Source organism: Leptodactylus fuscus, chromosome 2 (assembly GCF_031893055.1).
Source record: "Leptodactylus fuscus isolate aLepFus1 chromosome 2, aLepFus1.hap2, whole genome shotgun sequence".
Taxonomy (NCBI): Eukaryota; Metazoa; Chordata; class Amphibia; order Anura; family Leptodactylidae; genus Leptodactylus; species Leptodactylus fuscus.
In genome coordinates this window covers 238,659,196-238,686,116 of record NC_134266.1, presented here as the reverse complement: position 1 = coordinate 238,686,116, position 26,921 = coordinate 238,659,196, and the positions used below count along the sequence as shown (strand labels likewise).

The window sequence follows — 26,921 nt, the reverse complement described above, 5'->3', positions numbered from 1 at the left end:
ACTCCCAACATACTCCATTTACTTCCATAGAGAAAGTATGTATGCTGGGAGTTGTAGTTTTACAACAGCTGGAGTGCTGAAGGTTGCCAACCCCTGGACTAGACTAGCCACCAGGTCTCAACATCATTTCAATGGCCCAATAAAACAAGAAAAACGGACTACGAAACTGAGGAGTTTCTTGACTGCTCTATTACCAGTCTGGTTTAGGCCACCACCACTACTAGCCGATTAGGCCCTCTGTACAATATACCGAAGCCTTTCGCGGGTGTATACATGGGGAACGTTTCCCATCATGCACCTCTGATGGAAGGCTCCATGGCCAAATAAACATGGCCTGCAGAGTGTTAGATTCTTAGGAAAGCTAGAAAAGCAAAAAAAAAAAAAATTAAAAATATGGCAAGATACTATGAAATATTTCCCTGAAGATCACAGATAAGAGGAGGAGGCAGAGCTGCAGTCATGGCCCCCCCCCCAAAAAATATATTGAACAAGATACCCACGATAGCACCAACATTTTCCCACGTTCCAAGCACCTAGTGATCACAACCAACACCCAACTAGACTTCTGGAAAGTTCTCAAACTAAATTTCATGCTTGAGGTGACGTCTAACCACTGGTAAAGTTTTGGGTGGGGGAGGAGACTAAAAGGAGAGGTTGTGGGGCCTGTGTAGCTAGAGCCATACAGCCTCTACATTACCCCTATGACCACCATGGCTGTGATAGGACACGTCTAATCATATATCGGACCTTTACGTCATGAAATCTTTTATTGCTCTGTAATTTTATGGATTAACAGGTGGTTGAAATGTATTTATTTTTTATGGTAGCAAGCACTGACCTAAATTTGCAGGAGGATGCAGACAATTAGCAGGGCATTTTTACCTTCTCCCATCAACAACCCCTTTAAGCAGGAGGAGTCTGAGATATAGATTTGCTCAGGTTGTCAAAACTTATCATTGACTTATTGAAACTGCTGCTTTTAGGAGTCCAATGGGCGATCCTGCTACATGATTGGCGGCTTTTCTGTATAAGCTTGCATACACAAGTGGCTGTCAATCACCAATTAGGACCGCCCACTGGACTCCTAAGCATAGAAAAAGCACAGATTGCAGTCAATGCGTTAGAATTTACCCCGAGTCTTTTCCATCAATTTGCTTATCTCTACCTGCTCTATAACAACCCACTGACTGATCAGACTGGATGTTTAATGAGACAGGTTCCTTTAAGGTAACGATGAGCCCACAAGTTTAGCACGAAGGCCCACATCATGCCTAGAATCTGCTACATGTTAATGGACACGGTTCCTTTTACTTCTATGGAATTTCCCTTTGTCTCTTTAACCAGTTGATAAACGTAAGAAGTCTGTAACATCTGCTTTTATATACCAGACAGACTTCTGCTAGGTTATCAGACAGTATATAGCCTACTGATGCCCCTGAAGAGATGGAAGGATTCACTTGATGGGAATCTCACCCTGCTGAGTAGCCATTCCCAATCTATATATGGCGAGCCGATGAAGACTGTTCAGCTTGGTGTAGGACACAACACGTGGAGAGCTACAGGTTGGGAAACATTGGTGTGTGATGGAAACTATTCTAGAATACCTTCCCAGGGTGATAACTTGGCTTGGGATGAGTTAACACTTTTCCAAACGTCTTTAAGAATCTTCTGAAACGAGCAATAAAAGGGTTAACCACATACATTCTTGTGTTTAAGGCATGGCAGGATTTACAGTTATCCAGCTAAGACCTGACATCTGTTTATAACCTGCTAAAAGGACTTTTTATTGTGTGTATTACATATACCGCTCAGTTTATAACTAGGAGAAAAAGAACATTTTTATATTAGGTAAAGGAAGGTGAAGAAAAAATCCCAAAGCACATTCAGATATCCCTGGTGCGCCAGTGGCTCCCAGCGTGGTCCGGTCCTCGTTCGGTGCCACATCCCGTGTCCATTTCCTAAGGCCGCCGTTTGGTTTCTACAGTCACGTGCAGTAGGGACTTCCGCTGGAAGAAAACATGTGAGCGGCAGGACCAGGTTGTGCTGGGAAATACCTGAGCTCTGCGGGCAGGTGAGTAGTTTGTTTTTTTGTGTGTTTTTTTTTTCCTTCGCCTTTCCCAGCCTAAATATATAGATTTTATCCTGGACAACCCCTTTAAGCTGAACATATACATAATGGCTGTCAGATCCCAGTTTAGCAGCTGCCAGAGCAAAGTAGACCCCATACAGAGAAGCCTGTGCCAACATTGCCAGGGGTCACAGCTTTTATCTAATATTATTTCTTCCATGAGAAGTCAGTGTTTGAGGTTACAAGACAAATCCCACCCAATACACGTATAAATAGCCAGTCGTGATGTGGACTTTGATGCACATAAGGATTATGGGTTCCAGGCCAGGCCCAAAGCTTTTGATTTCCACCCGATAGAAGTTATCTATGAATAATCCTTCACTTTTCACTGATTTTCATGTTTCAATTTTGGTTTCACAGCCAGTGCACTACTGAGGGTGGTATATAGCAGTGACTCAAGTGGTATATACGATGCAGCTAAGAGTCACTGGTCTATATTATTATTCTTTGGGGGTACTCCGTTGGGACTCTCACTAAGGGGTATTCTAATTGAAAAGGTTGCGAATCACCAGTATAGAGGATAGCCAGTGAGTGAGTGTGTTTCCACCTCCCCCAGTGGGCGCTGTGTTGCGTTTGTGGCGGCCGTTGTGCAGCGCTGCACCCAGTAGAGTTGGGACCCACTATAAAGAGGTCGCCGTGAAGTGGCTAGTGGGCTTATGTTGATCAACATGTATACTAAGAACCTCATGTTCAGTATTGTAGAATTTGCTGAGAAGCATTAGATCAATGTATAAGGTTGTGATGTGCGGGCCAGGTCTCTTTTTGTAGACATCTTTTTTATTGCCTTATATTTTAAATAACAGTGGCATATGGAATATACTATATACTATAATAGCAATAAAGCAAACATACGTATAATGAACAAAGTTGCACTTAGAAACTGAAGATAAATCCTTTCCTTGAAGAGGTCGCTGCTGTTGGCTAAGAGTTCTTGTGTACACCAAGCAACATACAGCGAGAACACACTACATGGGATGCCTCAAGTGTACGGAGTCTTAGGCCCTCTTCATCTACCTCAAGAGTTCTGCAAGGCGTCTACAAAATGGAAGTGGTTAGGATAGTCATAAGAAGCCTACAGAAAGACGTCATTTGGGTAAATCTTGTACTATTTGTCCCATTTTCACTTGCCGGGTGACTTGTGCACTTCATTCCTTCCCCTCCTGTCTATCTATACGCACAACCTCACGTACCACAAGACTACTCGCTCGAGCTTCCTCTTTACTGACCATTTTCCCCAGCTGCCAATTTCTCAGGAAAAGTTAAAGAGTGTTAGATAGTTGTGCAGTTTTTGGGTTAAAGGTTAGGATATTTGCTTCGCTGGTCATGTGCTGCTGCGGTGACGATAAGCTGCTGAATGGTCTAATATGAAGAGGCTTTAACAGCACTGGAAACTTCAGCCCTAACCTTATTATAGATGGAAAAAAAGTGTGTAAGGGTGCATTCACACTGAGTAAACGCTACCTTATTTTGTGGAGTAAAATTACACTTGTAAATTTTGCTATCCCATTGACTTCAATGATATTTTTTTACAAGTGTAAAAATACGCCTGCAAAAAATACGCCTGTAAAAAATACGCCTGTAAAAATACGCCTGTAAAATGTCATTGAAGTCAATGGGATAGCAAAATTTACAAGTGTAATTTTACTCTACAAAATAAGCTAGCGTTTACTCAGTGTGAATGCACCCTAAAAGTGATTTGTACATTGTTAATGTGACCTTACTCCAAATGCTGAAATGGAAAAGCCGCCGGGAATCTTCTTTCATCAAATCCCGAGGAGAAGAGCCAGCAAAGCAACAAGTATAAAGTGTAAGTTATGCTGGGCAAGGGACCAATTTGGCCGCCAGATATCTCCATTACAGGCTGCAGTACCAGTTACAACCACACTCCTACATATGGCACTGTGCAAATCTCATAGCCTCTGTTCTGCTGATCAGAGACTGCCCCTGAAGATAAGCACCCACCTATCACACGACACACTGTCAATTCAAGGTCCCTCAAGACAAGACCTGTTGGGCTTCTTTAAGGATAGGACTAGGAAATGCTACTTAAGTGCAATATTTTACAGTATCCAATCTAGTGGAAAAGCTAACCTACGATTTTAAAGAGATTTTCTAAGCTAATAAGGATGACCTATCCTTTGGCTCTAGTTATGACAAGACGGCAACTAGTTACTGTGAGAAACACTGGAATTTTTTTTTTTTCTTTAGTGCAGTACTACAGATGACCAGCACGAGTAGCCTAAAAACACAAAGGACTATGTTTACATCCATGGTGAACTAAATGGGTCCCCTGGTTTGGCCAATCCGTACTTATAAGAAGGGTCCATTGACAACAAGCTAAGCACAAATAATCTTGCTGGGAGCATTAGAAAATAAACAGCAGAAACATTCAAATGTCCCTGCAGCACCCCCGCAGGAGGAATGAAGAATTACACCATGTCCATTTAAATACAGGCCCACAGTTTAAGGGTTTTCTCTCTGTAACGCTTCTGTGATGAGAACAAGAGAGTAAGATTCTGAGTAGGGTTATAACCAGTCCCATCCTCACGTGTATGACACACATATGTAGCCTTTCCTCCAAGAGGCATTCTGTTCTCCGAACCACGGGAGGAGATGTCCTAGAATTGGGCCATGTAATAATCAAAACTTTCCTGGTACATAAAATAAAGCCTATGTTCAGAAACACATTTAAGCTCTATAACGCTGCACACTCCAACATTCCCCTTTAAGCAGACGAGTCCACGTTGCGTGCTCGAGGGATAGAATAAACTGCTTTGTTATACTCGGTGATCCCTAGTCCGAGGCCTTCTAGTTGAACTCTTCCAAGCATGGTTAATGTTGCATAATTCTCGGCCTTATTACTTGGCTGGGTCTGAGGACACTGCCGCAGGATACACTTCTGCATTTTCATTCCTGGAGAATGGATCCCAGTGCTGACGTATTCGCTGCCACCACAGATGTGGAGGAGATTGTGAAAATCATCTAAAACACATTTTAGACTTCTACAGGGTTTCTTGTAACCTGTCTTTCACATTGTATGGCTTCAACTACCACAGTACAAGGTCTGAAGTGATATTTATATCCCTATCAAATGATTCTGGGAAATTTCTTAGAATTCTTGTTTTGATCCTACGTTACTCTTCCTGGAAACAGAGATAATTTTACATCTGTGTTTAAGGGGTTTTCACCTGTGTAATACTGTCAGCCAGCCTGTCCTATGAATATGAGATCTGCGGGGATCCAACAGTCACAGATGAGTTTATCCAGGACAGCGCAGGTCTTGATAATCTTTACATGCCAGGATTTGAGTCCCTCAGTCATCGTACAGCCCCCAAAAAGACTTGAGGACATTGCTGCAGCACCTAAAGCGATTGTTACGGTAATTTGTTCATATGTTTCTAGCAGGAACAAGAGAAGAATGGTACAACACAGTAAGCACTAAATCTTGTGACTATTATATTAGTATATAGTCCAGGACTATAAATATATACGGTAACGCAGTAACCATTATGCTGTACAACAGTGGTCCCCAACCTTTTTTCCCACCGGGGACCAGTTTCAGCAAGACAATTTTTCTATGGCCCGGTGGGGGCGGGGAAGGGGTATGATTGGGGGCAGGAAAGGAGTGTGGATGGGGGGCGGAGTTAAGCATGGGGTGTAGAAAAGCACCTCCTGTATCAGCATTGCCGACGACCGGAAGTAGCGCATGCGTTCCACAGTGGAACGCATGGCAGAAGAACTGCGACAGTGGTATGATTAAGACATCAAAGGATGTCAAGGGGATAGTATGGAGGCAGGAAGTGTAAAGCAGAAGAAGAAGTTGCCCAAAGTTTGTTAGGCGAGTGCGGACCGGTGCAACATGCCCCGCAGCCCAATACTGGTCCACGGACCCCTACTGTACAATATTCACTATCTGCAGATCACTCCATAGTATAAGAGAACACTGATGTACAGTATAATCGGCCCAACCAAAGCCATAAGGACCCTCTTACAGCCTCATCTGGTAGGCAGAGCTCTATGAATAGGCTTGGAATATACGCCAAAAACTTTTCCAAATGTATACACCAAATGCAAACTACAAAAGAGTAGCAAACCAAGCCGAATAAAGAACAAAACTCAGACCAATACAGACAAGTCAGCACCTATAATATATCCACTATACATAGTTGTATAATAGCAGGTTCATGTAACTAGCCTGATGCCCATACAGGACATACATACGGTACAGGTCATAGGCAGTCTGAACCTGAAACCTCAAACACTACAATGGTTACTAGGTGAAGCAGAGGGTCATTTCTAGATGACACACTACGCCTTGGGCTAGATGACAAGTCAGTCCATTACTGGAGACATCCACAGGTTAACATTTCAAAGGGAATCCATTAAAAAAAAAAAAAAAAAAAAAAAAAAAAACAACAACAAACACACAGTCTCATGAACAGTCGACAGAAACTACCGACACAATGACGCATGCACTACAAAGCAGTTGATCCGGCAAACACGGCTATAGGACGGGATCTTTCATCGCTCAGCCAGTCAGGCGTGTTGATCCACAAACCTCTGGGATTATAAAACACACAACATTATATACATACGGTACATGTGCACACAGACCCGCGGTCCTATACATGACTGACAAGACACTGAACAGGCTGCAAAAAAAACTCATGCGACCTGCAGAAATGGGAACTCTGCACGGGAAAGGGAAACGGGATGTTCTACCAACTTAGCGCCAGTAAGTCATGCGAGACGGACAACTACCACTAACTGGGCTAAAGTAGAACAGATTGTCTTAATAAAGTTTTACATATTCAATAAACGTAGGACGGTCACAACTAACGAGAATGCAGAAGGCTTGGATCTCTAACAGAACCTCTCAGATTTTAAGGTGACCCCGTTCTTTGCCATTAGGTAGGCTGCTCTCAAGTCATGTGACCACATCACCATATACATACTGTATATAATGTACACAAGTCTTTACTTGATACAATGTCTATAAGAATTTGGATGGGTTCTTGCAGTAAGCTGGCAGTTCCAGATCAGCAGTCTAAGCCCCTTCCCCAGCATGTAACCCCCATGGACTGAATCCACCTGTCAGGAGAGGTCAGTAGTACCCCCAGCACCTTCAGTAGGACACCATACAGCTTACACAGCAGTCCCCACACACACACACACACTCACTATCAGACTCCAAACACTGGCGTGAGTAACCTATGCAAATCTCACATCTCTACAGGGACAGTTATCTGAGTTTTGGGGAATTAGTCATAGTATGAGTGAGGCTCAGATTATTCACATCTGCCACACTTGTGGGTTTCTGTCAGTCTGCTCCACCCCTGCTATTTCCTCTGCTGAGACTAGCAATGGTCCCGCACTCCGGTTTACACTTTTTTACATTTAGACTTGTATTCCACCCATTGCAATGTTACAAAACAACATTTGCTGCTGTATTATACCAGGCAATAGTGATAAGGGGACAAAAGCTTTACCGGCTCCATATACAGGTAGTGACAGGATATACAGCAGAGGTAACCCACCATTCTACAATGGGTTAAACTGCGGCAGTGATCCCTTAACTCAAAAGACACCAAAAAACAATGAAGGGTTATTTTCTAAGGAGCTTTTACCATCTTCGGTGATAGATATCACACTGCAGCAGAGGTTCGGGATAACTCTGCCACCTCTGTAGGTGATCGGCTTCATACAACACCCGCCACACGGGAATCTAACCTTACACGGCTGAAAAGATCAATGACCTATCCTAGGCATAGGCAATCAATTTCAGTTTGGTGGGGTCTGACCGGTGACACCACCACTGATCAACAGCTGATAGATAGACAGCGCCATTCACTGTGCAGTGGCTGAACCAAGTCATTGCAGTTCAGCCCACTTTTCAGTGAATCAAGCTGCTCTCCAATAATCTTGTCTGACCCCCTTCTATTAGATTAACAGAGGAGAGACACCCCCTGGATTACACCACAGTAAGGCAGCAGCTGGCCAAACGTCTGACTCCATCGCCTTCACTAATGGTTCATGTATAATAGTCATTACAAGTTTACTGTAGTAAGATCGTCATTAAATATTTATAATGCTAATTAATTTTACAGTCACTTGGCTCTAATTCCACAACCCTGGTGATCACATGACTACTCATGTCATCTGGGCTCAACGGCATCTGCAGGACTTTACTAGACCCAACAATGACAAGTTTCCCTCGCAGGGCGCTCTTAGTTACAGTCAAATACCCAGGTCCAGTAAATTGTAAAATAACAATGTACCCAAGTGATCTTCTCTTACCTCTGGGGTCCAGGCAATAAAATAAAAATTAAAGCCAACAAAAATATAAATAATAATAAATAATATTTATATAAACTGAAAAAATATATAGCGCAATAAAATTTCTAGACTATTTTGCCCACAATTTTTACCAGACAAAAAAAAAATTAAAAAAATTATTAAAAACTATTTGTGGCAGAATAAAAAAAATAGCAAAATAAAAGCGCAAAAACAACAAAAACACTCCAGAACTGGATCACTTAATAGCGGTTGCCCCACTTATTACACTCGGTTCGCACTAGTGTCGCCTGTCCGTTGTTCTGGTTCGGAGAAGGACCAGAACAATGGACAGACTGCCTGCTAAAATATTGGTTATATACAGACCCCCGCGGATCCCATTGATTATAATGTGGCCCGTTGGGAGTCCTTTGTTTTAAAACCGAAAGTGGCGCATCCAGGACTTTTTCGTCCAGGGGGGGATATATCAGATGATACCAAGTCTCATCACTACTAAGGATGCTATACAGCCATTCATTGCAATCTCAGTCAGTAGCAATACACAGAACCTGAGCTCTGTATATAAGTTATATATAGTATTATACATAGGCTGTATTAAACACATATCACAGACATGGACAGGAGGCTGGTGGGGGGAAGCACCGACCTCGCACACTATCGGCACACTCGCGTGCTAATTATTTTCCATTTAGTACCTCATTACTTTTACAAGCTATTTGTCGTCAGGAGCATTTGCTGCTATTGTTATAAAAACTTCAGGGTAAGCCTCAGCCTCCATTCATAGAGGTTTTACAATGCGATCTTCGTGTCATTACAGGTAGCGAGGCGGACCAGCAGCCATAATTATTCAGCATTTTGCCAGCTCAGAAAAATTAATTGCTCTACTAAATACTGTTGACCCTCCTGGCGCAAAAAAAAAAAAGAAAAAAAGAAAGGTGAGGACACAATCTGCCTTTGTTTCTTGGATGGCGTGTGAAGATTAATCCCTGGAGGAATGTAGGAGAACCTTCTGACTGAAGAACCTGGTGAGTTCTCTGGAAGGAGAAAAGACACGAGGCGAGTGCTCAGCAAGAAGGGGCACCAAGTACTGTAGACAGTCATTCCATGCCACACCAGGAGTCACTTTCTATGGAACAGGACTGTTTGGCACCAATAAAGTCTATATTTATAGCCATTGGAAGGGAAGACCCCCTGAAGATACCGGGCATAGCCTGTAGATCATTCACTCGTCACCTAAGTCATTGAGACACTTGGAAGATCACATTTACACCAAAAACATCACAAAATAGGAAACGTAACACAGATTCATGGGTGGATCAAGACCCTCTGAGTCACCTTCAATGATGGTTCAGGACTCTTCTCACTAGATTTGTGTGGTGTCAGACCAGGTTCCACATCACAGATGGTCCAGGTAGGAGGAGAGCAAAACAAACCCACACTTGTCTAGTCATAAGCCAGTCATCACTCATCCAGTATTGGTGACAGGGGAAATCCAGTGTTATTAGCATATTAGGTCAGATTGTCGAGAGTCCCTTTAACGATGTTTTTATAAATGAAGAACCAAGACCAAAGTCATTTGTAGAAAACACTAAGTACCGCTATAAGGCCAACATGTCAAGCGTCACCAGTGTGCACGTACATGTCCTATGTTACACTTGCCGAGGGGTTGTTAAAACTTCAAAGTGTCCCTTTTAGGAATACATGATGTAACTAAACAGATATATGGGGGGGGGGGCAACCATGTGTGAGAAAGTATTTCACATGATCTTGGTAATCGGAGGTTGTCCAAAGACCGTGCCAACAAATATGATCAGAGAGAAGCGATATACCAGCCATAAGTAACCTATACTACAGTGTGGAGCAATACCAGACCACTAAGCAGCACATCTTGGCTATTGACATGAGGGTCTGTAGGGGGTCTTGTTGCAAAATGACAATTCCTAGCATGTACTGATAACAGGAGAGTCACAGGTTGGAGTCCACACATTACATGAACGCATAAAAAAAAACAAATCAAAAAAAAAAAACCATGTTACAAATGGGAACCGGTCCGAGAGGAGACAATGAGACGCCTCAGGACACCAAACACATCTAACAGGTCAAGTAAGGCCTCTGTGTGTATAATACCGCCAAATGTAGCACAAACAACCTAATAAAACACTACTGAGAGGGGAAAAACAGGACTCTGCTGGGTGCCTGTGTCTCTACCCTCTACAGGGACAGCAAAGGTTGTTTGATTCCACGTATAGTCCATGTGTTTCTCAGAAAAGTGTAACCTGACAATGAGCTCTTCCTCAGGATATACCGAGGAGGAAATGAAGAGTGGAGAGAAAATGTCACGACACAATGAGGATCTACGTCCATAGGCGCAGCATACATATACAATACCACCATGGGAGGATGCTATACTTGTACGTATAACCAACTACAAGTACTAAGACAGTCCCAATGTAGAAGTATATACTGTCCGGTGTAAGGATTAACAGTCTGCCACACTTACAACCCACTAGAAGTACCTATAGGAAAAGTACTAGCCATAGCATAAAGAATATGCCATACAACCAATCTACCGTAAGTAGTACTCATGGCAGAGAGTCTGTCATACATACAACAACCATAAATACATAGTAGTAACCATACATACAACACAGAGCATGGCACCCATAGAAAGCACTGGTACGGTGTAGGATCACACATACAGTCCCAGGAGTAGTCAGGGCAGATCACACATGGTGTATATAAAATATACTAGAAGCAGTCTATAGCACTGACCATGGTATATGTGAACCATGTCTATAAGCAGTCTACAGCAAGTGTATATAAAATATGACTGTACCCACTTATAGCAGTGCAGACATAGCGTACATAAGACTATAAGTAATCTATAGAAGTGTAAGCAAGTATATAAAATATGACTAGAAGTAGTATATCGCAGTGTGAGCTTGGTGTATATACTGTATAATATGACTATACGCCACACAAGCAAGGTGTACATATAACTGCAGGCAGTGTGAGCATGGTGTATATACTGTATAATACGCCATACAAGGTGAACGTAGTGTACAGTGAAATATGTCTATCAAATGTACAGTGGTGAGAATTGAGTACATATAACTATAGGAATTGTGATTATAGTGTATATACTGTATCATACGACTATACACAGTGTACAGAGCAAGCACGTTGTACATATGACTATGAAATGTGCGCATGGTGTATATATTGTACAATACGACTATACACAGTGTACATATAGGTAGTCTATATCAGAGAGTATGAAGTATATAGCATATGACTGTAAGCAGTGCGACCAAGGTGTACATCCTGTATACTATGCCTATGAGCAGTGTACAGCAATGCGAGCATGGCATGTATACAGCTTGAGGCTACTCCTCTGAGCCCTATTATATTAAATTTGGGATTATCATGGGGATGGCTCCTCTAATCAGCCCTGAGCCTTGGAGCCCGTCTAATAGCTGCGCAGACACAGACGTGGTCCCCAGCGTCTCATCCAATCCAGACAATCCCCTTAGTCAAGATCATCCCATTGTCAGGAAGCGGCACTGCAGGTTCACTACAAGGAGTTGGGTTACCTCATGGCACTGACACCTCGCAGCAGGTTATGGCAGCAGATTATGGCTGGGGTAATCTGACACTGAACTGCTGGCTACACATCAGGCATTGTGTCAGCGCACTGATTTATACCATTATATACCAAGACTCACAAGGTACCAACCAATAATGATGGCTAGAGGGTCCCACCACCCCTTATCTTTATGGCTGACCATTACTCGCAGTGTTTGGTAATCGTCATAGTGATAGGTGACATCATAACGCATGCGTCAACTCACCTATATCATCATATTTAAAGGGTAACCTCTCAGAGCCCTAGACTTATGAAGGGTTACCCCTTAGACAGTAATATGGGACTTTGCCCACCTTTGTGTGCCGCACAACCCCATGCACTTAGGCTAAGGCTACGCCGCGACTTTGATCACGTGACATCAAACTTGTGGTCGTACAACTTTTTTTTTTTAAAGGTGTTAAAAAAAAAAGGAGAAAACCCAATTGATATGAGAATCCTAGCCATGTGCGGCAAAGTCGCTCACAACCATAAACGGTTGGCGAATGTCACCGATTATTGAACGAATGTCACAACGCCAAGTCGCCCTAACCTTAGTCACAGTGACATCATGGAGATCCCCGATCACAGTTTGATGTGAGATGACAGCAGGTGACAAGAGTAAGTAAAGTGTCCTCACCTTCCAGCCGGCAGAGCTGTTGCTGTCCCCCTTGTCCTTGAAGTAGGGGACACTCTTGACCATCCAGTCGTAGATTTGGGACAGGGTCAGCCTCTTCTCCGGGGAGCTCTTTATAGCCTGGCTGATCAGGTCGGCGTAGGACAGGTTGCCCCAGGCGTTGCGGCGGGAGGAGCTGCTCTTGCGGGGCTGTTGGGCTCCCAGGGGGGACGGGGAGGATGCAGGGGACAGGGCAGGCACACTGGGGGGTGCATGCAGTGCCCCGGGCTGGGGGTGCTGCTGCTGCTGGCTGTGGGGGTGCTGCTGCTGCAGCTGGAGGACGTCCTGGCACTGGAAGTCTCTGCACTGCTCATAGTCCTCGCTCTCCTCCAGCAGGCTCATGAAGTCCACATTACCGGCGGAGGGCTCGGGCTGCAGGGAAGGGGCAGGGGACGAGTTGGCCGAATTACTGGGGTTAAACTCGGGACGGGGCAGCGGCCAAGTGCAAGACCGAGGCCGGGATAAAGGCTCGAAATCCGGGTCTATCTCCACCACCGGGGGCGGAGGAGGCTGCGGGGCTTCAGCCATGACTCGGCACTCAGTCCCGGGACTACGCAGTAACTTTGCCGCAAAAAGTTTCAGTCACTTCATGAGGCGGCGCTGCGTGGGGAGGAAATCTGCGTCACGCTCCTGCCACACACTGACAAGAAGTCTGCGTCACTCCACCGAGGCTGTGCGTCAATCCGCGGCACTCCGACAGCGCTCCAGCTCCTCACTCCTCGGCAGCCGCCTGTTGAATGTCCGACCGGCCCCCCCGGCAACAAGCTGCAGTTTACTGGAACCCACCGTCACGAGCCGGACCCGCCCACTTCTACAAAGAAGGAAGGGGGAGGGCGGGATCTCCCTGACAGAACAGCGCCCAATCCCAGCGTCCTACCGCTGTCTCCTCCCCCTCTCCACCCTCCTAACTTTACTTAGTGCTGCCACTGAGTGGGCGGAGACGGGAAAAAGCGACGTCACTAGATTAACCCTGTCGCCGCAGTCTCTCGCTTGTCGAGGACGCCTTGTGATTGGCTTAGCTAGCTCTCCGCCGGCACGGACGGGGTTAACAGTGAGCGCCGGCCGATCCCATGTTATTATTATTATGGTTGTGTGTGGGACGGAGCAGTGCGGTTTGTTTATGTCCCTTGCGTGCAACGTGTCTGCAGTCCTGGCCACAAACAGCCGGCGCTATCCAAAGAGCAGAGAGGGGAATGACCCCGGCAGATAAGGCGGCTGGCCTCTCAGCACGCGTGTGCCCCGTGATAGTAAATAGGACGAATAGAATCCTAGTCATACACAATACTGTCAACACTGTATATAATATACAACTCCCAACATTTACCCTCAGGTCTCCCGCTATAGGCACTGTATTACAGTATGTATATATGGACTGTATGTATATATAATGTGTACAGTATGTATATATGGACTGTATGTGTACAGTATGTATATATGGACTGGATGTGTATATGTGTACAGTATGTATATATGGACTGGATGTGTATAGTATGTATATATGGACTGTATGTGTATATGTGTACAGTATGTATATATGGACTGTATGTGTATATGTGTACAGTATGTATATATGTACTGGATGTGTGTATGTGTACAGTATGTATATATGGACTGGATGTGTATAGTATGTATATATGTACTGTATGTGTGTATGTGTACAGTATGTATATATGGACTGGATGTGTATATGTGTACAGTATGTATATATGGACTGGATGTGTATATGTGTACAGTATGTACTGTATACTGGGAGCTTTACTGGCACATAAGGAACATGTAGTGTGAACAAAGCACTGCAATATGATGCTGTTTTACCGCTACCACACTATTCAAGTGAATATCATCATGTGATGTGTTTTTTGAGATGTCATAGTGTCATATGAATAATGCACACAGTGATGTCACATTGCAGAGACAATATACAGGCATTTATTTTATTTCTCTTACTTGTATAGGGCTGACATATTCCATTCTCTGTAGGTGTCCCCCAGGGCTCCGTCCTAGGACTCCTCCTGTTCTCCATCTACACCCTCAGCCTGGGACAACTCATAGAATCTCATGGTTTCCAGTACCATTGCTATGCCGATGACACCCAAATCTACATCTCTGGACCAGACATTACCTCTCTGCTGACCAGAGTTCCTGAATGTTTAGCAGCTGTAGCCTCCTTCCTCTCCTCCCACTTTCTCAAAGTCAATATGGAGAAAACGGAGTTCATCATCTTCACCCCACCCTGTATGGCCCCTCCACCTGACCCATCTATCAAAGTTAATCGAACCCCACTTACCCCTGTCCCAAAAGCCCGATACCTTGAGATAACCCTGGACTCTCACCTATCCTTCAAGTCACACATTCAAACGCCTCCAACTCAAGAACATCCATCGAATCCACTCCTTCCTCACCCCTGAAACTACCAAGATGCTCGTCCAGACCCTCATAATCTCCCGCTTAGACTACTGCAACACCCTTCTCCATGGACTCCCAGCTAACACCCTCGCCCCCCTCCAGTCCACCCTAAACTGTGCTGCTTACCTCTCCTCCCGATCTTCATCGGCTGCTCCCCTCTGCCAGTCCCTCCACTGGCTACCTATAGCCCAGCGAATTGTGTTCAAGCTAATAACGCTAACATACAAAGCCATCCACAACCTGGCCCCTCCATATATCTCTGATCTAATCTCCCACTACCTGCCCACACGTAACCTCAGATCCTCCAATGACCTCCTACTCCGCTCTGCCCTCATCCGCTCCTCACACAACCGTCTCCAAGATTTCTCCCGTGCATCCCCCATACTCTGGAACTCCTTACCAAGACACATAAGACTGACCCCACAATCACAGGCTTCAAGAAGGCCCCGAAGACTCACCTATTCAGGAAAGCCTACAACCTCCAATAAGACTATCACCGCACTGCCATCTGTACAGTCTCCCCCTCTCCTTCTGTCTCTACCCCTCTTCCCTCATAGATTGTAAGCCCTCCCGGGCAGGGCCCTCTACCCCACTGTGCCAGCCGATCACTGTCAGTATTATATCTACCTGTATATTTTGTGTATTGTATGTAAATGTAAAGCACCATGGAATAAATGGTGCTATATAAATAAACAATAATAATAATAATATCTGAGCAGTGCAGAGATATATTAACACTATGCCGAGTATCAGGACCGAGTTCTACAATTTTCCTTCAAGGGCAGAAAGCAGACATACAGGGGTGAATGTCAAATTCCGCACTATTGCCCTGTGTATCCATTTTCTTCATTGCTTAGGGGTTAGCATGCATGCTTTCTAAAAATAAACCGTCCATACAGGTGATCACATTCCGCTTCCAAATGTCTCAGTCTTAGTCGACACTTATTTAAAGAATGCAGACCTGTAACATAGAGCGTACCAGGATCCTGTCACGAATGTGTGCACATACAATGGGTGGATACGGAAGGCTTAGACCTTACAGGGGAACCCCTGCACCAGACGGATTGCACCTGCACCAGACGGATTTAGCCACACTAAATTTATCACCATAAATTTGCCCATTTTTTGGTAGTTCAAAATGAGATTAAATTTCCAGACTTACTAATTGATGACCTATCCTTTGGATTAGGTCATCAACTGAAGATCAGCAGGGTCTTATACCTAGGACCTCTGCTGATCAGCAGTTTGAAGCTTCACAGGCCATGTGATGTAGTGTCATTTGGTAACCTAGCCTGTTCATAGCTCAGTCCCATTCAAGTAAATGCTCAGTCCCATTCAAATACAATGTACAGCTGCTGTACAATATAGGTGTTGTGCTTGGTTTTCTGCTAACCCAAATCCTGAAGCCTGTTTATCCAGTGAATCGACTGCGGTCCAGGGTATAAGAACCCCACTCACAGTGATGATCTGTCCTAAGGATAAGTTATCAGTTATTTAACCTGGAACACCCCTTAAGGCTAAGGCCCCCTATAGTGATCTGCAGCCACAAAGTGTTTCTGCAACATGGGGTTTTAGGATAAGAACTAATGCACACGACCAAGGCAAGTGCATTGAAATTTGCATATAAAAGCCGCACATAAACCTGATTGTGTGCATGTACCCTTATATTCTAAACCACCTTTATACTTGCGAATGGGGTAAATCTCTGTAGTCTTACCACAATGACCAATAAGTGATATCTTATCCTCAGTAATAGGGATACCCTGATAATAAAACCCCTAGTAATATATGTTTTTGTGATATTTTGTTACAGTCACATTTGTGTTTTTTGCCTTCTATGTTGCTATTATATAAGCCTTGTTGGTCCCAAATGTAATAAAGGTCTTAGAAAGCAGAGGAAAGATTGCCATGATATGTTGTAAACCAACATTCCTATTTCGAAAGAGAGAACTGTATGTGACATTTTTTTACCAGAAAGTCAGGGACAATCCATGAACAGGACACGAGTGCCAGCTGGCACAATGGCCGCACTAGTTTGTACAGAGAGGGCTTTCATAGGAGGTCCTCTCTCTTCTGGCTCCGGCCTGGCTGAAGCAGCTTGCTGTGGCTGACCGTCAAAGCCAGATCCTCTGAACTTGTTCTCATGACTGGCAATATGAAACTTATGCAGAAGGGAGCTTTAATAAAAAAACAGCCTACGCTGGAAGGCGAAATCCATGACTCTGCATATATTTCATCTCTGTGCAACTGCTAGCATTGATTTAGCAAGAGGGACAGAGTGCGCAGAACTATTGTAGATTTTCTATTACCCATCATAGAACGCTCGAATAGTGGAACAGAAATTGCAACGTGAAATTAATAAATAATATATTGTCTTTAGTCGTTCTCTATAGGAATCTGTATCCTGCAGTAACTAGAAGAATTACCTTCAATAACCCTGGTTACAGATTAGAAGAAAGTCACTGATCACTCATGGCTGTGTATAGATAAATCAGGGTCGGAAAATTTAGGTATCCCATTGATGAACCTAAGGGTCCGTTCCTATGATGTAACACGGTATTGATTCTGACACGTTTGTGTCAGAGTCAGTAAACTTGTGTCGAAGTTAAAAAGCCTCCCATTGATTTCAATGTGTTACGTGCGCTAAACGGAACCCATTGTAGTCAATGGGATTCTGTTTTGCAGCGCTGACTCTGACACGAGTTTACGTGTCAGAATCAACGCCGCGTTACATCGTGGGAACAGACCCTAAGGGTTGGTTCACACTAGCGCTTGTATTCCGTCCGCAAGGAGTCCGCATGAAGACACACACCCCCCCCCCCCCCCCGAACGGAATACCAACGCTAATGCAAGCGCTGTGCAGTTAAGCACACGGAGCCCATAGACTATAATGGGCTCCGTGTGCTTACCGCGCACTGCCCGCACAATTCATTTGACAGACTCCTTGCGGACGGAATACAAGCGCTAGTGTGAACCAACCCTAAGACGAAGCTTGGGCATACACATTAGATGTGAGTCAGCCATGTGTCAGCCAATTTTGGTGGCTTTGGCCGGTCATCTCATGTATATGGAGTTTCAACTACCTTGAGAAGATAAGCCACAGCTGAGCTAAGTGTGCATGTGTTTTAAGATGTTGAGAAAGCTATTTGACAAAATATCTAACTTCATACCTGAGCTCGCTTTCTGTTTTTCAGGTCCACTGGGGGACCCAAAAAAAACCTCTCACACCAAGGCAAAACAGCACTGAGCGTCCAACGCTCTCCAAACCGGAGTGGAATCAAGCCCCAGAAGTCTATGCCAGAGCTCCTGATGGTGGAGTTGGATTGTTTAATTCTGCAACCCAGAACTGCAGATGTCTAGAGAATGTCACACGCACAGTGCACCCCAAGTTGCAGTCGAACCAGAAAACCCGAAAACCACTCACCTAGGTGGTTGAAGAAACAGGAGAAGCTGGGCAGCAGAGTTGTGTGCAGTAACGGATTATCACCAGGGGATGGTGGAAGCACCGCTAGGTAGTCGTACAGGCCAAGTCGGCATACAGGAGGTCACGCAGTATCCAGGGATAGTCAGGACATAGTCAAGCAGGCTGGGTCGGTACACAGGAGGTCACAAGGTAACAGAGGCTGCAGCAGAAGAGTAATCAGATAATCCAGGGTCATTCACTGGAGGTCATGAGGTATCCAAATCACAAGTCAAGGAGAGGTAGTCTGCAGGCAAAACAGGAACACAGCAGGAAGGCAGGGAAATAACCAGAGGTGGGATGGAGCTAGAATGAGGCCTAAATAGCCTCTGGCCTGCTGCTGACTCCAGAAGCGCCGGTTCCGGTCCCAGGAGGAGACTGGCAACTGCCGCAGACTATTGTGGAGGTTCCGGTCCTCCCCCTCCGGGGACCAGAAGCGCGGGACATGGCGCTGGAATCATCGCATCACAGCGGAGGCTTCGGCTCAGACTCTAACAGTTGTCATCTGTCATAGGATGACAACAATGGACATTAACACCACACTACGGACAGCTGAATTTACGGAATTTTTATAAACATGATAACACACAAAATCCATGCCCATTCCGGACCCCAGCACTACAAATGCTACTGCTATGTGTATGAGAATGTTTTTGGAGTTGTTATGACAAGGAGATACGAGTTGAATGTTGTCATAGAATAAACTGAATTTGGAAATGAATAGGTTACAGGAAAGTTCTTGCTCATGTAACGTTCCAGTTCTGTCTACTGAGACTATTTACATATTTCGTGGGCACCTCTCCATTCCAACTGTTGTCATCTTTATAGACTATTGTGGTTACCCATATTAAACCCGAATTAACTTTCATAGACTTGAAGCATTTGTACCATTAATTATAGTCGGATCCCTTTAGGCTGTAGACTTGTATGAGCAGAGCTTTTGTTTCTATAGCATGTGTTATATTGCTTAATGATATAATTATTAAGATTACTCTGTGTCTAAGCCGACCTGACTCACATCACTGCCCGGCAGCAATATAGACATCACTATGCTAAAATTCCCAGAAGTCTATGGACCTACGTAGCGTGCCGCAGCAAAAAAACGCTGTGGGAAAAACCGCAAAGGCATTGCAGTTTTTCACATTAAGTGCGCAGAGACTTTGTGGACTTTCTGCTTCCAATACACTTACACCTATTTTGTTTTTTAAAAAAAATAGCCCCCACTTAAAGGGGTTGTCCAAGCTAAAATTGTATTTTTTAATCAAGCCAGGAGAGATGAAAAAAAAAAAAAGAACATACCTGTCCCCAGTGCTCCGACTCCTCCTAGCGCGGTCCAGTGCTGCAGATCCGTTGTTGTCTTCCAGTAGAAGTCCCCGCCACATGTGACTCCCTATGACGTTCCCAGGACCCTTCCTCAGGACCGTGTGTTATCTCAGCGGTCAGGGGACGTGACATCCTACGAGGAATTCCACTGCAAGAAGAAAGCCAAGCAGTAGGATCGAACCATGCTGGGTGGACACCGGATCATCAGGGACAGGTATGTTTTGAGAGGGTGGGGGTTTCACCCCCCTACCTAATATTTTAGCCTGGACAATTCCTTTAATATCTTATACAGGTCTTTTATTTCAAGGTTGGAGTAGGCACTACTCACACTCAGGCTGGATTATATTACACTCTATTACAATGGTATTATACAGAGTGTATCCTATTAATATTATAAATGTGAAAGTTTGTGTATTTGGATGTTTGTGGGTTTGTGTGTTTGGATGTTTGTTCCTCAATCACACCGGAACGGCTAAATGGATTTCATAGAAATTTGACACACACCTACATATTGGCCAGGAAGGAAAAATGGTGGTGGGGGTTAGGGAGGCTGAGGGGGGGTTTGACACCAGAGGACAGAAGGTAAGTAGGGGGGAGGGGAGCCAGATTGCACATGTGGAAAGGAAGGGGGAGTGTAACCGGGGTCACGGTTAGGTGGTGGTGGGGGAAGGAGTAGATGTAAGAGGTGACTGTGATCTCTAAAGGGGGGGAAGGAGGCCGGGGGCGCGGGTGGGGGGAAAGGGGAGGGTCCGAGGTGCAGCAGCAGGGCCGTGGGGTCCCGGCCCACGATGCTGTGGGAGGGCCCAGCGACGGCTGCAAGGAAAGGGCCGTGGGGGGCCACGCTGCAGGTGGTTCGAGCAAGTGTGACGGGACAGCGGACGAAGTCGCGGGTTATAGCTAGTTACAGCCATAAATCCCATCCCAAACTTGTAAAATCATAGATCCTTATGATGCTGTAAGTTCCATCCATTAGCATTTTTGGCCACTATCACTGGTAAATCTGGGCCAATGTCTGCAAACTGACGTGTTAATGTTATATAAGCAAGAAAAATAATAAACAATAAGCTCTTATTAATTAATAATTATTATTATTAATCAGATGAGCGTGCCCATTTACCATCCTTTTGAAGGTCTGTTTGGGTTCCGTGTGACTGAGATGGGCCTGGTATTTGTCTTCTGGGTGTTAACAGAAGGGGGTACACCCAATTTTCATGGGCATTGTCCACAAGCGCTCTGTTTCCTTTACTTCTCCATAGACTTGAAAGGCTGAGTCTATGATGTAAAATGGATAAAAGCAGTGAATCTTGCCATCCTCCATCTGCAAGGAGTTTGTATATTCTCTCTGTGTTTTGCAAGGGTTTCCTTCAGGTTCTCTGGTTTCCTCCCACACTCCAAAGACATACTGATAGGGAATGTAGATTGTGAGCCCTATAAGCGCTGCGGAATATGCTGCTATATAAGTAAGGCTAGGTTCACATCTGCGCCTGGATTCCGTTCAGGGATTCCATTCCCGAATCTGCTTGAAAAAATTTTCTGCATTTTTTGTGTGGAAACTGGATGGAAACTCCGCAGACCCCATTATAGTCTATTATGGGTTTCCATTTCCCGGGTCCTCAAGTGGTCCCGAAGAACGGAAACTCCAATGCAGATGTGAACCTAACGTATGCTAAATAACAGTGGGCCTGTGGGCAGACAGCACAGGGACTTGACATACACTTGTCTCAATAAGCCCTTGCTCTGGCTAATGGAGGAGTAGGATGGATAGGGAAGGTTATGAGGGCTTTGCGTGGATTTTGTAGGGACTGAATGGTTGGCTTATTATAGTCAATGGTTATATATGTGGCCACCAACTAAGGTAGTTTTGTGCGTGAAGGTCCTAAAAGTAGTTTGTTTCATGTCTTTTACGCCTACTACCATTTTGATGGGGGGTTCCTGGCATGGTTTTCCAACCTATCCACACAGCCAACATGCAAAAAAGTCTCCTGTCTCCTCTTAGGCAAAAAATTGGCGGAACTGTTACTTTTCACGCACTTATCAAACAATACCTTTTGCTTAATAGGGCAGCCAAAATTGAAATAAAGTATTTCCAACCGTTTGGCATATGAAGTTTCTTTGCCATTTACATAAATTCTCTGCAGGTACTTTCAGCACTTAATAGGTTGACATCAATGAGCCATAATTAGAGATGAGCGAACAGTGTTCTATCGAACACATGTTCGATCGGATATCAGGGTGTTCGCCATGTTCGAATCGAATCGAACACCACGTGGTAAAGTGCGCCAAAATTCGATTCCCCTCCCACCTTCCCTGGCGCCTTTTTTGCACCAATAACAGCGCAGGGGAGGTGGGACAGGAACTACGACACCGGGGGCATTGAAAAAAATTGGAAAAAGTCATTGGCTGCCGAAATCAGGTGACCTCCATTTTAGACGAATAGTGGATTTCAAATCCGGGTCATATGAGAATGTGAACTTTGTGACTATGAGACAGGGATAGCTGTACAGGCAGGGATAGCTAGGGATAACCTTTATTTAGGGGGGAATGTTATTAAAAATAACTTTTTGGGGCTCTATCGGGTGTGTAATTGTGATTTTTGTGAGATAAACTTTTTCCCATAGGGATGCATTGGCCAGCGCTGATTGGCCGAATTCCGTACTCTGGCCAATCAGTGCTGGCCAATGCATTCTATTAGCTTGATGAAGCAGAGTGTGCACAAGGGTTCAAGCGCACCCTCGGCTCTGATGTAGCAGAGCCGAGGCTGCACAAGGGTTCAAGCGCACCCTCGGCTCTGATGTAGGAGAGCCGAGGGTGCACTTGAACCCTTGTGCACCCTCAGCTCTGCTACATCAGAGCCGAGGGTGCGCTTGAACCCTTGTGCACACTCTGCTTCATCAAGCTAATAGAATGCATTGGCCAGCGCTGATTGGCCAATGTATTCTATTAACCTGATGAAGTAGAGCTGAATGTGTGTGCTAAGCACACACATTCAGCTCTACTTCATCGGGCTAATAGAATGCATTGGCCAGCGCTGATTGGCCAGAGTACGGAACTCGACCAATCAGCGCTGGCTCTGCTGGAGGAGGCGGAGTCTAAGATCGCTCCACACCAGTCTCCATTCAGGTCCGACCTTAGACTCCGCCTCCTCCGGCAGAGCCAGCGCTGATTGGCCGAAGGCTGGCCAATGCATTCCTATGCGAATGCAGAGACTTAGCAGTGCTGAGTCAGTTTTGCTCAACTACACATCTGATGCACACTCGGCACTGCTACATCAGATGTAGCAATCTGATGTAGCAGAGCCGAGGGTGCACTAGAACCCCTGTGCAAACTCAGTTCACGCTAATAGAATGCATTGGCCAGCGCTGATTGGCCAATGCATTCTATTAGCCCGATGAAGTAGAGCTGAATGTGTGTGCTAAGCACACACATTCAGCACTGCTTCATCACGCCAATACAATGCATTAGCCAGTGCTGATTGGCCAGAGTACGGAATTCGGCCAATCAGCGCTGGCTCTGCTGGAGGAGGCGGAGTCTAAGGTCGGACCTGAATGGAGACTGGTGTGGAGCGATCTTAGACTCCGCCTCCTCCAGCAGAGCCAGCGCTGATTGGTCGAGTTCCGTACTCTGGCCAATCAGCGCTGGCCAATGCATTCTATTAGCCCGATGAAGTAGAGCTGAATGTGTGTGCTTAGCACACACATTCAGCTCTACTTCATCAGGCTAATAGAATACATTGGCCAATCAGCGCTGGCCAATGCATTCTATTAGCTTGATGAAGCAGAGTGTGCACAAGGGTTCAAGCGCACCCTCGGCTCTGATGTAGCAGAGCTGAGGGTGCACAAGGGTTCAAGTGCACCCTCGGCTCTCCTACATCAGAGCCGAGGGTGCGCTTGAACCCTTGTGCAGCCTCAGCTCTGCTACATCAGAGCCGAGGGTGCGCTTGAACCCTTGTGCACACTCTGCTTCATCAAGCTAATAGAATGCATTGGCCAGCACTGATTGGCCAGAGTACGGAATTCGGCCAATCAGCGCTGGCCAATGCATTCTATTAGCCCGATGAAGTAGAGCTGAATGTGTGTGCTAAGCACACACATTCAGCACTGCTTCATCACGCCAATACAATGCATTAGCCAGTGCTGATTGGCCAGAGTACGGAATTCGGCCAATCAGCGCTGGCTCTGCTGGAGGAGGCGGAGTCTAAGATCGCTCCACACCAGTCTCCATTCAGGTCCGACCTTAGACTCCGCCTCCTCCAGCAGAGCCAGCGCTGATTGGCCGAATTCCGTACTCTGGCCAATCAGCACTGGCTAATGCATTGTATTGGCGTGATGAAGCAGTGCTGAATGTGTGTGCTTAGCACACACATTCAGCTCTACTTCATCGGGCTAATAGAATGCATTGGCCAGCGCTGATTGGCCGAATTCCGTACTCTGGCCAATCAGCACTGGCTAATGCATTGTATTGGCGTGATGAAGCAGTGCTGAATGAGTGTGCTTAGCACACACATTCAGCTCTACTTCATCGGGCTAATAGAATGCATTGGCCAATCAGCGCTGGCCAATGCATTCTATTAGCGTGAACTGAGTTTGCACAGGGGTTCTAGTGCACCCTCGGCTCTGCTACATCAGATTGCTACATCTGATGTAGCAGTGCCGAGTGTGCATCAGATGTGTAGTTGAGCAAAACTGACTCAGCACTGCTAAGTCTGCATTCGCATAGGAATGCATTGGCCAGCCTTCGGCCAATCAGCGCTGGCTCTGCCGGAGGAGGCGGAGTCTAAGGTCGGACCTGAATGGAGACTGGTGTGGAGCGATCTTAGACTCCGCCTCCTCCAGCAGAGCCAGCGCTGATTGGCCGAATTCCGTACTCTGGCCAATCAGCACTGGCTAATGCATTGTATTGGCGTGATGAAGCAGTGCTGAATGTGTGTGCTTAGCACACACATTCAGCTCTACTTCATCGGGCTAATAGAATGCATTGGCCAGCGCTGATTGGCCGAATTCCGTACTCTGGCCAATCAGCACTGGCTAATGCATTGTATTGGCGTGATGAAGCAGTGCTGAATGTGTGTGCTTAGCACACACATTCAGCTCTACTTCATCGGGCTAATAGAATGCATTGGCCAATCAGCGCTGGCCAATGCATTCTATTAGCGTGAACTGAGTTTGCACAGGGGTTCTAGTGCACCCTCGGCTCTGCTACATCAGATTGCTACATCTGATGTAGCAGTGCCGAGTGTGCATCAGATGTGTAGTTGAGCAAAACTGACTCAGCACTGCTAAGTCTGCATTCGCATAGGAATGCATTGGCCAGCCTTCGGCCAATCAGCGCTGGCTCTGCCGGAGGAGGCGGAGTCTAAGGTCGGACCTGAATGGAGACTGGTGTGGAGCGATCTTAGACTCCGCCTCCTCCAGCAGAGCCAGCGCTGATTGGTCGAGTTCCGTACTCTGGCCAATCAGCACTGGCCAATGCATTTCTATGGGGAAAAGTTAGCTTGCGAAAATCGCAAACTGACAGGGATTTCCATGAAATAAAGTGACTTTTATGCCCCCAGACATGCTTCCCCTGCTGTCCCAGTGTCATTCCAGGGTGTTGGTATCATTTCCTGGGGTGTCATAGTGGACTTGGTGACCCTCCAGACACGAATTTGGGTTTCCCCCTTAACGAGTTTATGTTCCCCATAGACTATAATGGGGTTCGAAACCCATTCGAACACTCGAACAGTGAGCGGCTGTTCGAATCGAATTTCGAACCTCGAACATTTTAGTGTTCGCTCATCTCTAGCCATAATAAATAAGTCAGATCTGGGCCCTGGAAGCACAATGCACTTCTTATTAGTAGACCTGTTCTTTGGAACATAAGTGAAAAAAGGAAGAAATGAGCTTACACGCCAACGACTTACTCACTGACTCTCTATAAGGCAGTGAGCTTTATTTGCCAAAGTACTTAGTCTTGTTTTAGTGCTAGTCAGTGGACAGACATGGCATGAGCAGATAGTATATATATATATTATAATATTTGGTCAGAATTATAAGAGTGTCAGAACTAAACTCAAAGTTTGTCTATGTTTGTCAATACGTATATGTACAAGTGCAAGTATGGCTGTATGCTGTGTATATGTAATGTTTTATTGTTTTATCGTTTTATTTAGTAAATTTAAAGAGTACCTGAGTTTTCATGAAAATCTCTACAGCGTTTTGCTGAATAGTCTGTTCTGTGACTGCATAAGTCCTTATATATAATGTTCTATTATAACTAGGTTGGTTTATTTACTTGTAAATCTGCCAGAAGTAACTGTACAATAGCAAACAAATAGCTGAGAAAAGCCCAAATGACCATATTGTAGGAGATACAGGAACATTGAATCCTATTAATATTATAAATGTGAAAGTTTGTGAGTTTGGATGTTTGTGGGTTTGTGTGTTCGGATGTTTGTTAGTCAATCACGCAAAACCCGCTCGACCGATTTGGCTGAAATTTTCCACAAACATAGTTAATACACCCCATTGCGCAATAGGCTACTTTTCGTCACAATAGCGCACATACGTTTTTCCCAGGACCCCCACAAACCCCAAACTCACATCACCATCTCTGCAATCTCACACACTTTGCACTATAGCAAGCCACAAAATTCATATTGCCCTCTGCAGCTTCACCCCTAACCCCACACACTCACATATACATATACTTTACCCCTCACCTTAACGATACTCCAGGAAGCTCTCTTTAACGCTCCGGAGCAGCCATGTTTGCCAACCCCCACCGCTCTGACAATCCGCGACACCGCCCACCCATGTCAATACCCCTAGGAGGTCTAATAAATGCAAAAAAAAAGTTTAAAAAAGGTAAAAAAAATATTAAAAACAAAAAAAAAGGATTAAAAATTCAAATCACCCCCCTTTCCCTAGAACACATATAAAAGTAGTTAAAAACTGTGAAACACATACATGTTAGGTATCCCCACGTCCAAAATCGCCCGCTCTACAAAGCTATACAAATATTTTTCCTGTTCGGT

General features: G+C 45.2%; 1 protein-coding gene across 1 annotated transcript in view; it reads right to left on the bottom strand.

Annotated features, from left to right (window-relative positions):
- The window catches only part of FOXO1 (forkhead box O1), a 40,247-nt gene extending 26,786 nt beyond the window's left edge, over window positions 1-13,461 (bottom strand). Inside the window, exon 1 of the mRNA XM_075265915.1 lies at window positions 12,685-13,461. Within this exon, the coding sequence (XP_075122016.1) occupies window positions 12,685-13,248 (564 nt within the window). The 5' untranslated portion in view covers window positions 13,249-13,461. The remainder of the gene's footprint in view (window positions 1-12,684) is intronic.
- Between the last annotated feature and the right edge of the window lie 13,460 nt (window positions 13,462-26,921).